The sequence below is a fragment of the Salmo salar genome, chromosome ssa16, assembly GCF_905237065.1.
Source record: "Salmo salar chromosome ssa16, Ssal_v3.1, whole genome shotgun sequence".
Classification (NCBI taxonomy): Eukaryota; Metazoa; Chordata; class Actinopteri; order Salmoniformes; family Salmonidae; genus Salmo; species Salmo salar.
The window spans coordinates 45,106,697-45,120,494 of record NC_059457.1 but is presented as its reverse complement, the minus strand read 5'-3'; the positions used below and the strand labels follow the sequence as shown (position 1 = coordinate 45,120,494).

Genomic DNA, 13,798 nt, shown 5'->3' with positions numbered 1-13,798 from the left:
GTTTTCTGGATTGATGAATCACGCTTCACCATCTGTCAGTCCGACAGACGTATCTGGGTTTGGCAGATGCCAGGAAAACACTGCCTGTCCAAATGCATTGTGCCAACTGTAAAGTTTGGTGGAGGAGGAATAATGGTCTGGGGCGGTATTTCATGGTTCGGGCTAGGCCCCTTAGTTCCAGTGAAGGGAAATCTTAACGCTACAGCATACAATGGCATTCTAGACGATTCTATGCTTCCAACTTTGTTGCAACAGTTTGGGGAATGTCCCTTTCCTGTTTCAGCATGACAATGTCCCTGTGCACAAAGCAAGGTTTTAGGCTAGGTTTCTCTATATCACCTTGTGACATCGGCTGATGTAAAAAGGTCTTTATAAATAAATTTGATTGATTGGTTTGTCGAGATCGGTGTGGAAGAATTTGACTGGCCTGCACAAAGCCCTGACCTCAACCCCATTGAACACCTTTGGGATGAATTCAAACGCGGACTGCTAGCCAGGCCTAATCACCCAACATCAGTGCGCAACCTCATTAATGCTCTCGTGGCTGAATGGAAGCAAGTCCCCGCAGCAATGTTCCAATATCTAGTGGAAGCCTTCCCAAAAGATTGGAGGCTGTTATAGCGGCAAAGGGGGGGCCAACTTCATATTAATGCCCATGATTTTTTCATGAGATGTTTGACGAGCAGGTGTCTACATACTTTTGGTCATGTAGTGTAGTTATCAAATGCATATTGAAGTGCAACATCAAATGAATGTTATAAAAAAAAAGTATGTGTCAATGTACAGTAAACCAGTTAATCATGTGAGAAAGTGAACACAGTCACCTCTATGCATTTCTTCAGTGGACTGATTTCCCAGATAAGATCCAGGTTCAAATCTGCAGGGTCCATAACTGTCTAAATGAATCGGGTCCCACCAAACAGAATAGGGCACGTCAATCATCTTGTGGCGGCAGGTAGCCTAGTGGTTAGAGTGTTGGGCCAGTAACCAAAAGGTTGCTAGATTGAATCCCTGAGCTGACAAGGTAAAAATCTATTGTTCTGAACAAGGCAGTTAACCCTCTATTCCTAGGCTGTCAATGTAAATAAGAATTTGTTCTTAACTGACTTGCCTAGTTAAATAAAGATTATAAAAAATATGTAGCATTTCTCACAAACTCCTTCCTGACCCACTCTCTCTGTCACACAGTCTCTCTCTGCATATGAACAACTGGTTTGGTAATGTCCTCTGATATTAAATGGATTTGGGAAAAATAAATCCATGATGGTGAGCTATAGGCTGTTGTAATCATTGCAGTCTGGGACACAGTACCCTCAGCAAACATGAGTGAATAAGACCTGGGTATACAGGAAATAAGCACATTTCACCCCTGATCGAGGTATACTCAGTCAAATGTGTGGTGATGTCACATCACAGCCCATTGCTGATCCCAGTTGATGTTTGGGTGCACAGGGGAGCGGATTACTTACTATCAATACAGTGGTAGGCTAAATATTATGTTGCTCTTTTCTGAAATGGCATATCATCATGTTGGAAAAGCCCTTCTATGACTTGTAATATCTACAAATTAAAAGTAACCTGTGAAAGATTAGGTTTGACATTTTTATTGATGTAGACTTGTGGCGTACTTATGTTTGCTTGATGTGCTTGCTTCTGTCAATACAGATTATAAACTACGTAATTATGGAAAATGCGAGTATTTATTACTGTATATCTGGTAAAATAGCGCCCCCTTGTGCAATTTGTGATTTAATTCAAATGGTTATCAGTATCAAAACGCAGTTTCCCTTTGCAATACGTAACATACTAGCGTAGCGTCATAGCCATTTCATATTGTTTGCAACCACAACCTGACTCATATCTACAATGTTGTAAATTGCAAAAATGTTTGCAAATATGGGTTGAAATCATCTTTGATTGAGCATATGGGGTTGAGCGAGTAATATTTTCAGCTCCTCTGATAGGTCAGCAGCCATGAAACGGAGCCTTCTATTGGCTGGATGTTTTGGCCCGCCATTGGAACATGGAAACAGCGCCACAATCAATTTACATTCGATTTATCACAAGGACTGTTTGTGTTTAGCAACGTGGAAAGTGATTCATTAAATACGACGTTAGTTGTTTTTTGTTGTTGCTATCAATTGAAGTTAAATATTAGCGAAAATAGATTGATACATTGTGGATTTACCGCGAATATGGCCGCTCTGATATTGCGGAGGAAGTCTTGAAAACCACAGTTCTCACAACATTTCAGCCAGCCAACACGACTCCGTGGCACGCAAACCGAAATGATAGCTAACTGCTTGGCTTGGTATTTAACTAACTAGCTACGTTTGGTGAAGATGACTGTCTGTGCTATGTGGTCATAACTAAGGCTGACTAATAGGTAAGAATGGGTGTGTGAGATAACGTTATATAGGTTCGCTAGTTATGCCATTTTCTAAGCTTTCCAGATGGCCAACGTCTTAACTAGTTTACGTTAAGTATCTAACATCACCTTTGCCATCTAGTTTGTCTTTTAGTGTAAGTGAATTACTTGCACATCTGCATCTTGTGGCATGCACACACACATTTTGACTAATAAGATGTAAAAGTTAGCTAGTTGTTGACAGAACCACTTCACTTTTCCCGTCCACACCACAGAAATGAGTGTTCAAGTGAATTTGAAAGGGCAGTCTTCTCACGTCCTGGCCAATGTTTACAAACCAGAGAATCTGAAAATGACAAGGTATGTACTTGCTTTCTTCCTTTATATATATCAACACTGGTACATGTGTAATTTGTTTTTTAAATAATTGTAATACAATAACTATAACTAACAGTTCCCACGGGAAGTTTGTCTGACACTAGTATTTGATGATGTTAACCATACCACAGGTCATCAGAGAACGCTCTTGCTGCCATCACCTTCCCCAAATCCAAATTGGCCCATGGGACCCCACACCTAGTGGGGATGTGATTAGCCTCCACCTATCCTATTACAGGTAGTCTACTGTTTTCTTTTTGCCTGTGACTACTTAGGATGCATCTCAGTAGTCCATGGTGGCCTTCTCATCTCCTTCCCTTGGTCTGTACTGATTTGAAATACTTGGCCAGTGTAAGCAATATGCCGGCTTACTTGTAGCTGCTTAATTCTCTCAAATCAGTTCAGTTGAACAAAGGGAGACAAGGATGCCACATTATTTTGAAATGCACCCTGTGATTGTAATTAGATCATGTGCTGCCTTGTGCTTAAAAACCTGTTTTCTATTGAACAGAAATCCCAGACTACTTCTGGTGGAGAAAGTTCTTTGTTTGGCCCACCGGTATTCCCGAGAGAATAACAAGCCCCAGTTCAGCTGTTACTTGTTGGGGACTATTGCTGTGGATTCTGGTGAGATTACCATAGGCATTATCACATAAATATTCATAGTTTAAGAGAACTTGTCACTCTATTTTTAGATGGAAAATAATTATGATAATGATGGATTGAGTACATATGTTACAGCTTGCTTTCAAAGGACAACTCTTAGCTTAAGCGCTTTTATTTTGAAAATTCCCCCTGTCCCTTCCCTTGATTAATGTGAACTCCCTTCTCTCTCTCCACTCTTCTTTCAAGAGGAAGAGGGTGTGACTTTGGACCGGTTCGACCTGGGCCGGGAGCAACCTGGCTCCTCTGAAAAGGTCCCCACTGCCCTGATGCCCGGGGACATCCTGGTGCTGTGCGTGTTTGGAACCCAGGGGGTCGCTGCCACAGACTCCATGGTTCACTCTGCAGAAGACTTCCACATCTCTTTCAAGGTAACATTAATGTGTAAACGTCTGCACTGAAAGTAAATGTCCTTTGTTATATTTGAATAAAATTAATGCTTGTTAAGTTCTGTAGGCTTTATGCTTACTGGCAATAACTATACAACATATTCTTACACAATGCTGTTATTCCGACTGGAATTTACATTAATCCGAACTGCACCTTGTCAGACTCAACCCACCCTCTAACTGCCTATCGAAGTAACCCACCTTTTCTGTTGCCCGGGTAACAGAAGGAGCATACTCCCTCTATCCTGGGCTTGGCAGTTACTGCAACCTGTCAGCAACAGGTGTTGCTAATCACTGAACTGCTTATTGTCAAAGCATTTTTTTTTATGGCTTGCTAATTCTAAACGGGGCTTTTTACCCTGTCTAATTTCCTGAGTTGTTTGGGCAGAAAATAAGCACCCCCCCATCCCCTCGTAAATGAAACACTTTGTTTCATTTACTGAAGTAAAGCAGAATTCTTTTTAAATTAATTTTTATTTTTTATTTTTACATTTTCACTGCAAATGTCATGTTTGCACAACTTCTCACCCCTCCCTCCCTACCTGTTCAGATGCTCCAGCACTGCTGCACCTGGGAGTCCCTGGACCTGTCCAAGCTGCTGGTCCTGCGAGCACACCTTGGCTGCTCCCAGCAAACAGACAGCCTGGGCTTCTGCCTGCGCTGGGCCGCCGTCACCCCCGGTAACACACTGGACGCTGTGCCCATTCGGCCCGTGCTCATCATCTCCACGGCCTTGGCCAGGAACCTGAGCGGGCCGACTAGCCTCACCCAGCCGCTACACAGCAGCACTAGCCACAAACGAGGGTAAGGACATAGGCCAATAATGGGGTGCAGTAAGGTTAGAATACTTGACTTTGAGCAGACTTTAAGAGCTTATCGCAGTATTATCAGAAAATGGATGCCCCCGTTTCACTTCTCTACTCTGTTCAGCTTTCTGACCACGGATCAAAGCAGGAAACTGCACCTAATACTGGAGTCTGACCCGAAGGCCTACACTCTACCACTGGTGGGACTGTGAGTAGGCCCACCATCTACTTTATTGACATTATATTTTTCGTCCAGCTTGTTATTATTTTGGATGTGTGTAAATCCCCCTCCATTCATTAGAGATAATCTGAACCACAAAGGATTTGTCCTTATTGTGTTCATTTAGTCAAGCTGTTTGTGTGTGTGTGAGCCAACGCAGGAGTGTACAGTTTGATTGATGTGGTTACCGTATCTGTGGCAGATGGCTGAGTGGTGTCAACCACATCTCCAACCCCCAGGTGTGGGCATGGTGTTTGAGGTACCTGTTCAGCTCCTCCCTCCAGGACAAGTGAGTGGGGATGCCCATCTGTTCACACTGACTGTCATGTCCCAGTTGGCCTTGCTCCAGTGCTGTATGTGTTGTTGATATTGTCACATGTTCAAAAACACTTTTTATAAACATACGATAAGGACAGATCAGTAAGGAAATAACATTTGTTAGTATAGAAACTACATATTCTATGCGTCTTATAAAGGTGGTGGGTTGATGTTTGGGAAAAGCACCAAAATAATTGTAACAGGAGATGCGGTGTGTTCGCTGTTCGGGTAGTCTGGCTTTGTGTTTAGGCAGCTCCGTGTCTGACTTTTTGTATCGTTCAGTGTTCCACAACGTTTGCCTGATACTGAACATACCCCTGGTTTGTCATTGCTGTGTTGCAGGGTGACGTCGGAGGGCGGTGCGTTCCTGGTGGTGCTGTACTCGCTGACCCACAGGGAGCCAGAGTTCTACCAGGTCCAGCCCTGCAGTGGTCAGCAGCAGGACATGACCTTCCAACTGCTCACTAGCACCGAGTCACTCACCCTCTACAAGATAGGCACAGGTGTTCCTGAACCGTGCTGGCTTGGACATTTCCCTTTCAGGTTGTCCCCTCCAGAAACTATCTATGGTGGATGTGTTAACCATCTCAGTACAGTTTGGCTTGGCTCAGTAGTATGAAAATCCCTCTAGTGTCCTTTACCCACTATTACAACCGATATGGTGTTAAGTGTCATATATTCACATGGATTTATCTTTTGATCATGTCTGTACAGAACGTGGAAGTGTCTGAGGGCCATACTCTGCAGTTTGAGCTCAGTGCTGAGAGCCAGAACACCGAGGCTGAGTTCTTCAGGGAACTGGTGTCCCGTGCCTCCTTCACAAGGTATACATATACAAGCTTTTCTCTCAAACTTCTGTATTAACATGGTTTTACTTAGTCTAGTGCAGTGGATAGGTGGTCAAGGTGAATAGGGCCATCTCACTCTGAGTGGTGGCTTTTTGGCTGTTTGGATCACAAGAAAATCATTAGTCATAAATGTTTTTGAATACTAACTGAACTCATGAGAAAAATACTCTTACATAATTTTATGAGTTCAGTGAGGTAGACTGATTACAGAAGGCTTTATCAAGACCGTGTGCTCGACATTGCCTGTCTGTCTTTTCTCAGTCAGCCCTGCGGTAGTGCCAGCATCTCCTCAGAACAGACTGTGTATCAACGACCATGACTCTGGAGTAGAGGATGAGGACCTCTCCCCCAGGCCCTCCCCAAACCCCCACCCTCTCACCCAGCAGGTCAGTTCTGTCTCTCTCGTTTGGAGTAGAGGATGAGGACCTCTCCCCCAGGCCCTCCCCAAACCCCCACCCTCTCACCCAGCAGGTCAGTTCTGTCTCTCTCGTTTGGAGTAGAGGATGAGGACCTCTCCCCCAGGCCCTCCCCAAACCCCCACCCTCTCACCCAGCAGGTCAGTTCTGTCTCTCTCGTTTGGAGTAGAGGATGAGGACCTCTCCCCCAGGCCCTCCCCAAACCCCCACCCTGTCACCCAGCAGGTCAGTTCTGTCTCTCTCATTTGACTCGTATCACCTATTTGTTGATATGAACTCTGTTCTAAAACACATGCTCCATATTGGTTCAGACCAAGCGGGTCCACCATTCTGTGCCGGAGCTCTCCCTGGTGATGGACGGCAGCTTCCTTGATGGAAAGACCATGGGCCCCCCTCATCCTCCCCCCTCAGCTCTGCAGCCCAGAGGCAGTTGCCCCTCCTCCCACCAGCTCCACCCTGGGGCAACCAGACCTCCAGGCCAGGGGCCCACCACACTCAGTGGCCCCCCACCCATCAGAAGGCCCCTGACCCCTGCCATGGACACTCAGAGTAAGGGCAGCAGAGGATTCCTATTCACCCCTGGGCAGCAGCCTCCACCACTCCGGCCCCCTTCCTCTGGCAGGAAATCAGCCCCTCCACAGTTCGGGAAGACGTCCGCCTCTTCCTCCTCCTCATCTTCCTCCTCTTCTCCAAAGACAGGCGCCTCTCCTAATGGATCACTCCAACAGGCCAGGCAGTTCCACCAAGCACCAGGTCCCCTCTCTCACAAGTGGGCCTCCCCCGTCGGAGCCTCTCCACACCACAGCCCCGGTGACCCCTCAGCCCCCATACCCTCTCACCAACAGCCCGCTGTCCATCTCACACTTCCACAGCATCCTCAACATGAACCAGCCTTGTGGGTGCTGCTCCTTCAACCCACATGACCATGTTACCCCCCCTGTACCACCCCAACTACTGGCAGGGAGCTTCAGGCACCCACAACAGCCCAGATAGGCACTTCTGTTCCAACTCCGATGGTAACCCCCCCACCTCTCACATTTCCCCTTCCCACCAAACACACCCTCACCACAGCCCATTGTCACCCCAGGGGCCCACACTTACACCATTTCACCATCCAGGGGCCCTGCTTGGAGCGGGCGGCCCCCGTCTGTCAGAACCAGTGTTGCCAGGCCCAGTCGGCAAAGTCTCTCTCCCCCCTGGATGGGCCCATGGGCCTCCTGCCCTCTGACGCCTACAGAATCCTGGTGGACCAAGACCGGCAGCTCAACTTACTGCAGGCACAGGTCAGGCTCTCTACGGTGTCGTTTGTGGTTGACACTGTACCAGTCTTGCAGCTTTAGAGAATGACTTTTCAACCTTTCTTACCCTTGGACTTTCCAATCCTGATGTTCCAATTATTTCAGATCCAGAAGCTACTGGCGGCTCAGGGGAAAGGGGGGATCAACTCCTCCATCCACTGAGCAGGCAGCCATGCAGACACAGATCTCCCTAGGACAACACACCAGGAGGAATGTCAGCATCGCTGTAGGAACAGGTACTGGACTCATCACTGGTTTCAGCGATCTCACGCGTGGTTCATTTGAGAGAATTTCCCTGACTACATGGGGAAAGGTTTGCTGCATAGAACTATAAACTGCACTCTCTGCAAGTCACTCTTGATTAGAATGGCTGCTAACTGGAAGACACTCTTAATTAGAATGGCTGCTAACTGGAAGACACTCTTGATTAGAATGGCTGCTAACTGGAAGACACTCTTGATTAGAATGGCTGCTAACTGGAAGACACTCTTGATTAGAATGGCTGCTAACTGGAAGACACTCTTGATTAGAATGGCTGCTAACTGGAAGACACTCTTGATTAGAATGGCTGCTAACTGGAAGACACTTGATTAGAATGGCTGCTAACTGGAAGACACTCTTGATTAGAATGGCTGCTAACTGGAAGACACTCTTGATTAGAATGGCTGCTAACTGGAAGACACTCTTGATTAGAATGGCTGCTAACTGGAAGACACTCTTGATTAGAATGGCTGCTAACTGGAAGACACTCTTGATTAGAATGGCTGCTAACTGACTAGACATTTAGCTACTCAACTCTTAATGTATCTCTCCTTTATGTGTAGGTGCCAGTTTGTTCTGGGGAAACCCCATCGATGCCCCCGCTTGTGATGAGGATGAGCGCCAACAGCCAGAGTGGCACACGGACAGGGGGCCTGGCGCCCCTGATGGCAGCAGGTCCTCCTCTGGTCGGAGTTCTGGCAGTGCCAGCCTCACCCACAGCAGGCACATGAATGGCACAGAAGAAAAGAGTGGGGGCAGTGAGGGACATGTGAAAGGCACACCCTTCAACCAGTCAATGCACAAGAGGTAAGAGAGAACGGTTGGCTGCATTCCAAACGGAATGCTTGTTTCCTGCCATCGGCCCTGGCTGATCCACCCTCATTTTGAATTGACTGGAAGGGTGCATGCAAGAAATGAATGTCGTAGTTGGCCACCTAGAACTCTGAAAGGTTAAAGGGGCAATCTGCTGTTAAAACAATAACAATGTTATTGTGTGTGTAGTGAAATGCTTATGCTTTTAGATCTGACAGTGCAGCAGTATCTAACAGGTAATATCTAACAAATTCCACAACAACCCCATACACACAATCTAGTAAAGGAATGGGATAAGAATATATAAGTATAAAATATATGGGTGGGCAGTGACAGAGCGGCTAAGATGCAATAGATGGTGAAGTATACAGTATACATTATACGTAATGAGATGAATGCAAGATATGTAAACATTCATAAAGTCGCATTATTAAAGTGACTAGTGTTACATTTATTAAAGTGGCCAATGATATCAGGTCTGTAGGTAGGCAGCCAGAAAATAAGGTAAAGCCGCACACTAAGAGCTCAGATGCAAAAATGTAATAACCAACGTTTCGACAGCCAAGCTGTCTTCATCAGGGTATCATCACAAACACTGAGAGATGAGTCATTTATATAGTGTCAAGAAACACACAGGTGTTTGTAATCATGGCCAAGTCTAGTCTAATCTGATCCTTGTTGTACCCCCTCTCCTTGAACTTATCCTGCGTCTCAGCCATATTTCTGTCAAAATCTGATTTGTTTTATACAAATTCTTTTGATTCGACAGAAGTGGCTGTAGGGCAAACTATTTTTCAAGGGAAGTGGGTGACAACTATCAGCCCTCAACAAACTGTTACGATCAGTAGGTTTCCTGTAAAGATCAGTGTATAGAACATTATTTTCACACAAAATCAGAAGATCAAGAAAACTGATTTGACGTGTATCAGATTGCATAGTAAATCTCAAATGTTCAGAACAGGAGTTAAGAAAAGCATGGAATGCCTGGAGCAGTGAGAGGGGGTGACCTTGATAATTTATTGTTAAAACGAGAGGCTGCCTGGATCTTTAATTTAAAGACCCTTGCTCCCTTCGGTCTCAACATAGACTTTGATCTGAAGCCATCCTTGTGATTATTGTGATTTTGCCATTGTAATTGTTTGTTAGATACATTTTAGACTACAAATGCTATGATCGTATGCTATCCATTTGTTTGTCTTTTTGTATGTTCTTTTTATGCCATTTTTTTAAATATTTGAGTTAACCAATGATATTAGGCCACACTTGGCCATGATTACAAACACCTGTGTGTTTCTTGACACTATATAAATGACTCATCTCGCAGTGTTTGTGATGATACCCTGATGAAGACAGCTTGGCTGTCAACGTTGGTTATTAAATTATTGCATCTGAGCTCTTAGTGTGCGGCTTTACCTTATTTTCTAGTGTTCTACTCCGCTAGCCAGCACCTCGCCTTTATAGGTGTGCGTTTCTTTTTTCGAGATTGTTCTGTAGGTAGGCAGCCGCCTACTCGTATGTGTACCAGTGTGCTAGTGATGGCTCTTTTAACAATCTGATGGCCTTGAGATAGAAGCTGTTGATGCACCTGTACTGACCTTGCCTTCTGGATGGAAGCAGGGTGAACAGGCAGTGGCTTGGGTGGTTATTGTCCTTGATGATTTTTTTGTCCTTCCTGTGACATGGTGTTGTTGGTGTCCTGGAGGGCAGGTAGTTTGCCCCTATGGATGCGTTGTGCAGACCGCACCACCCTCTGGAAAGCCTTGCGGTTTTGGGTGGTGCAGTTGCCGTACAGACGGTGATACAGCCCGACAGGATGCTCTCAATTGTTTTCGGTGACGAGCCACATTATTTTCAACCTCCGCTGTTGCGCCTTCACCACACTGTCTGTGTGCGTGGACCATTTCAGTTTGTCGGTGATACGTACACCGAGGAACTTAAAACTTTCCACCTTCTCCACTGCTGTCCTGTGGATAGGGGTGGTGCTCCCTTTGCTGTTTCCTGAAGTCCACGATCATCTCTTGTTTTGCTGACGTTGAGTGAGAGGTTGTTTTCCTGACACCACACTGAGTGCCCTCAGCCTACAGGGAGGAGGTATCTCGTCGTTGTTGGTAATCAAGCCCACTCCTGTTGTCATCTGCAAATTTGATGATTGAGTTAGAGGCGTGCATGGCCACGCAGTCGTGGGTGAACAGGGAGTACAGGAGGGGGCTGAACAGGCACCCTTGTGGGGCCCCAGTGTGAGGATCAGCAGAGTGGATATGTTGTTTCCTACCTTCACCACCTGGGGGTGGCCCGTCAGGAAGTCCAGGATCCAGTTGCACAGGGCGCGGTCAAGACCCAGGGTCTCAAGCTTAATGATGAGTTTGGAGGGTACTATGGTGTTGAATGATGAGCTGTAGTCAATGAACAGCATTTTTACATAGGTATTCCTCTTGTCCAGATGGGTTAGGGCAGTGTGATGGTGATTGTATTGTCTGTGGACCTATTGGGGCGGTAGGCAAATTGGAGTGGGTCTAGGGTGACAGGTAAGGTGGAGGTGATATGATCCTTGACTTGTCTCTCAAAGCACCATGATGCCAAATCACACGCAGCTCAATGGAGAGTGCCAGGTATGAGCATCGAATTGTCATGTTTACTTCAGCTTCTTTGCCTACAGTATGTAGATCATAGATGCTATTACTGTTGCTAATAGTCTTATTCTCTCATTTTCATGTAAATCCAAAAAGTACTTGAAAAATAAATGCTTCAATTGGCATGCACTACAGCACATCTTAAAGAGTAATTATATAGCTTACATTACTTATGCAGAAGGTGTTCCTGTTAACTTTCCCCTGTACTCTGGCCGCCATCAACCCAGAGGCAGTCATCAGCAGACTGACCCTCCTGGAGTCCACGGGAACCAGCATGCGGGGCTCCAGTGGCAGCGTGGACCTCAGCCTGGAGGCCAATGCCATCGCCCTCCGGTACCTCAGCGACCAGCAGCTTTCTAGACTTTCTGTGGGGGGAGGGCAACAGCCCCCTAGGTTCTGCCCCTGCACACCGCTCTCAGAGAAGCCTGGAGCGGAGAAGAGCACTGTGGGACTCAGTTGTATCCTGTCTCCCAACAACATATCCTTCACCACCAGCAAGTACATGAGAAGGTACAGGCTTATAGAGGGGAGCAGGAATGAGGAGGACGACGACAGGGTCAAGGGGCAGCATTTGGACATGGGATATACCGTACAGTTCCATGTTCAACAGGAGCAAGAAGGGCAGGGAGAGAGGGAGCGCAAAGTTTTGGTTCTGAAAAACATCACCAATGAGTTGCCACATTCCAAACCTGTCCACACGCAGGGGCCACACGCAGGGGCCACACGCAGACTCTCAAAGCCAGCTACTCAGGCACTTGCGTCCTAAAATGCAGCTTTTGGCACGCGGCGCCAAACAACATTCGGACAAGGAGATTGGTGCAAAACGGCTGCCATCTTTAGGTGAAATACGAAGGGAGTGTCCTCAACCAGAGGGGTTGATGGGAAATTTCTTGAACCTGAGTAGACTTAGACAGCTCGCGAAACTCTTCTAAAGGACCACGGGAACTAATGCAAAGGAAACTCAAAATGACAAATGAAATGTATTGTCGAATCCATTGGGATTTGTCAGTGTGGCTGTATTCTTAGTAAGATATTCTTAAATGCTTCCATACATCTGTTTACAGATTGTTTTGAATGCCTCTTTATTGGAATCTTCATGGTTGCTCATTGTTTGTAATGTATACATTTTGTGTAGGACCACTGAAACAGTGGCTCTTACCAAATCTCTTCACCACTGTGCTCTTTGTGCGCAAAATGTACTTGTTGCCTTTCTACTACAACTATGTGGAAGAGGGTGTGGCGTCATGATGTATCTAGCTCTTTTCAATGGTGGCAGCTAGGTCATTGAATTGTTTTTATCACTTTTAATTTAAAGTGCTTTTTGATTTTCAACATGCCATGGATGCCAATTGTCTGAACTGTTGTAAATTTTAATCCAACAGATGTTGGGATTTTTAAGTCTGATTACATGGTGAAACGGACTACGTTCATGCGTATTTTGGTGTACTTTTCAGTTTAATGTTGTGAATATTTTAATTTTCTTTCATGTTGCCTTGTTTTTCTTGTGTTTACATGAAATGCTTGCTCCAGCATTATTTTTAATTTCTGTACTTGAACTTCCTATTTAAAATTGCCTTAATAAATATGTACTGTATTCATGTTTTTTTCCTTTACTTTTGTGTTAATGGTAGTTTGTCTTTAATTAATATTTTTTGTTCTATTTAGTTAGCTCACTACATTTCCCCTGAGGCCCACCCAAACCCAGTGTTCCTTCCCTGCAGTAAAGACCCACCCCCTCTGACTGAGACTACCCACTGTCAACCTCGCCTCACTGCTCTGTGAAAAGGCTGCCATATCACATGAAACTGGCCTGTCTAGAATAAACAGAGTACTAGTAATTTTTAATTGAATTCAGTTACTACAGATGTGTAAATGAGTGCCGCAGAGGTCTTACTCGTCTAGCACTGCAGTGCCTAACTACAGACCCGTGTTATTGTAAATAAAAAAATTGTTCTTAACGGACTTGCCTAGATAAATAAATAAAATGAGAAGTGCTCTTTCAGAGCCAATACGATCTCAAATTTGTTGCTTGAGGGAAGTGGAATGTAAATGACAGGACAGCACAAACCATGGAAATGGACTATCCCAAGCTCTGTGTACAATCTGGTGAATGACAGATGTATTCACCCTAAACCCCCACGTCACTGATTTCCTTTCTCCATCACCTCCGCTTCAGAACGCTCACTTCCTGTTTCTTATCTATTTTCTGTTCTGTACATTTTGTATGTTAACTCTGTCAAATAGCCACTTCCTTTCAGTAAAACAGGTGCTGTACAGTAGTATTCTAGTACTGGATACAACATTAGAGGGATTAAATAAAAGGAATGCAGGAATACATCTTAATGAAGGAATTAAATATCTTTATTTTTACACACACACTTTTGAATCGT

The 13,798-nt window shown here is 45.3% G+C and overlaps 1 protein-coding gene across 1 annotated transcript; it reads left to right on the top strand.

Annotated features, from left to right (window-relative positions):
* Positions 1-1,998: 1,998 nt before the first annotated feature.
* LOC106574078 (SCL-interrupting locus protein homolog) lies at positions 1,999-13,006 on the top strand. Its single transcript, XM_045696675.1, is given in 19 exon segments — positions 1,999-2,386; positions 2,644-2,728; positions 2,878-2,927; positions 2,930-2,984; positions 3,258-3,373; positions 3,599-3,780; positions 4,349-4,602; positions 4,729-4,812; positions 5,027-5,113; positions 5,485-5,647; positions 5,857-5,966; positions 6,256-6,376; positions 6,718-7,689; positions 7,810-7,827; positions 7,871-7,940; positions 8,529-8,772; positions 11,345-11,387; positions 11,569-12,066; positions 12,068-13,006. Coding segments are annotated over 18 exon segments (3,423 nt in total). The 5' UTR covers positions 1,999-2,386; positions 2,644-2,645; the 3' UTR covers positions 12,341-13,006.
* Positions 13,007-13,798: the final 792 nt, after the last annotated feature.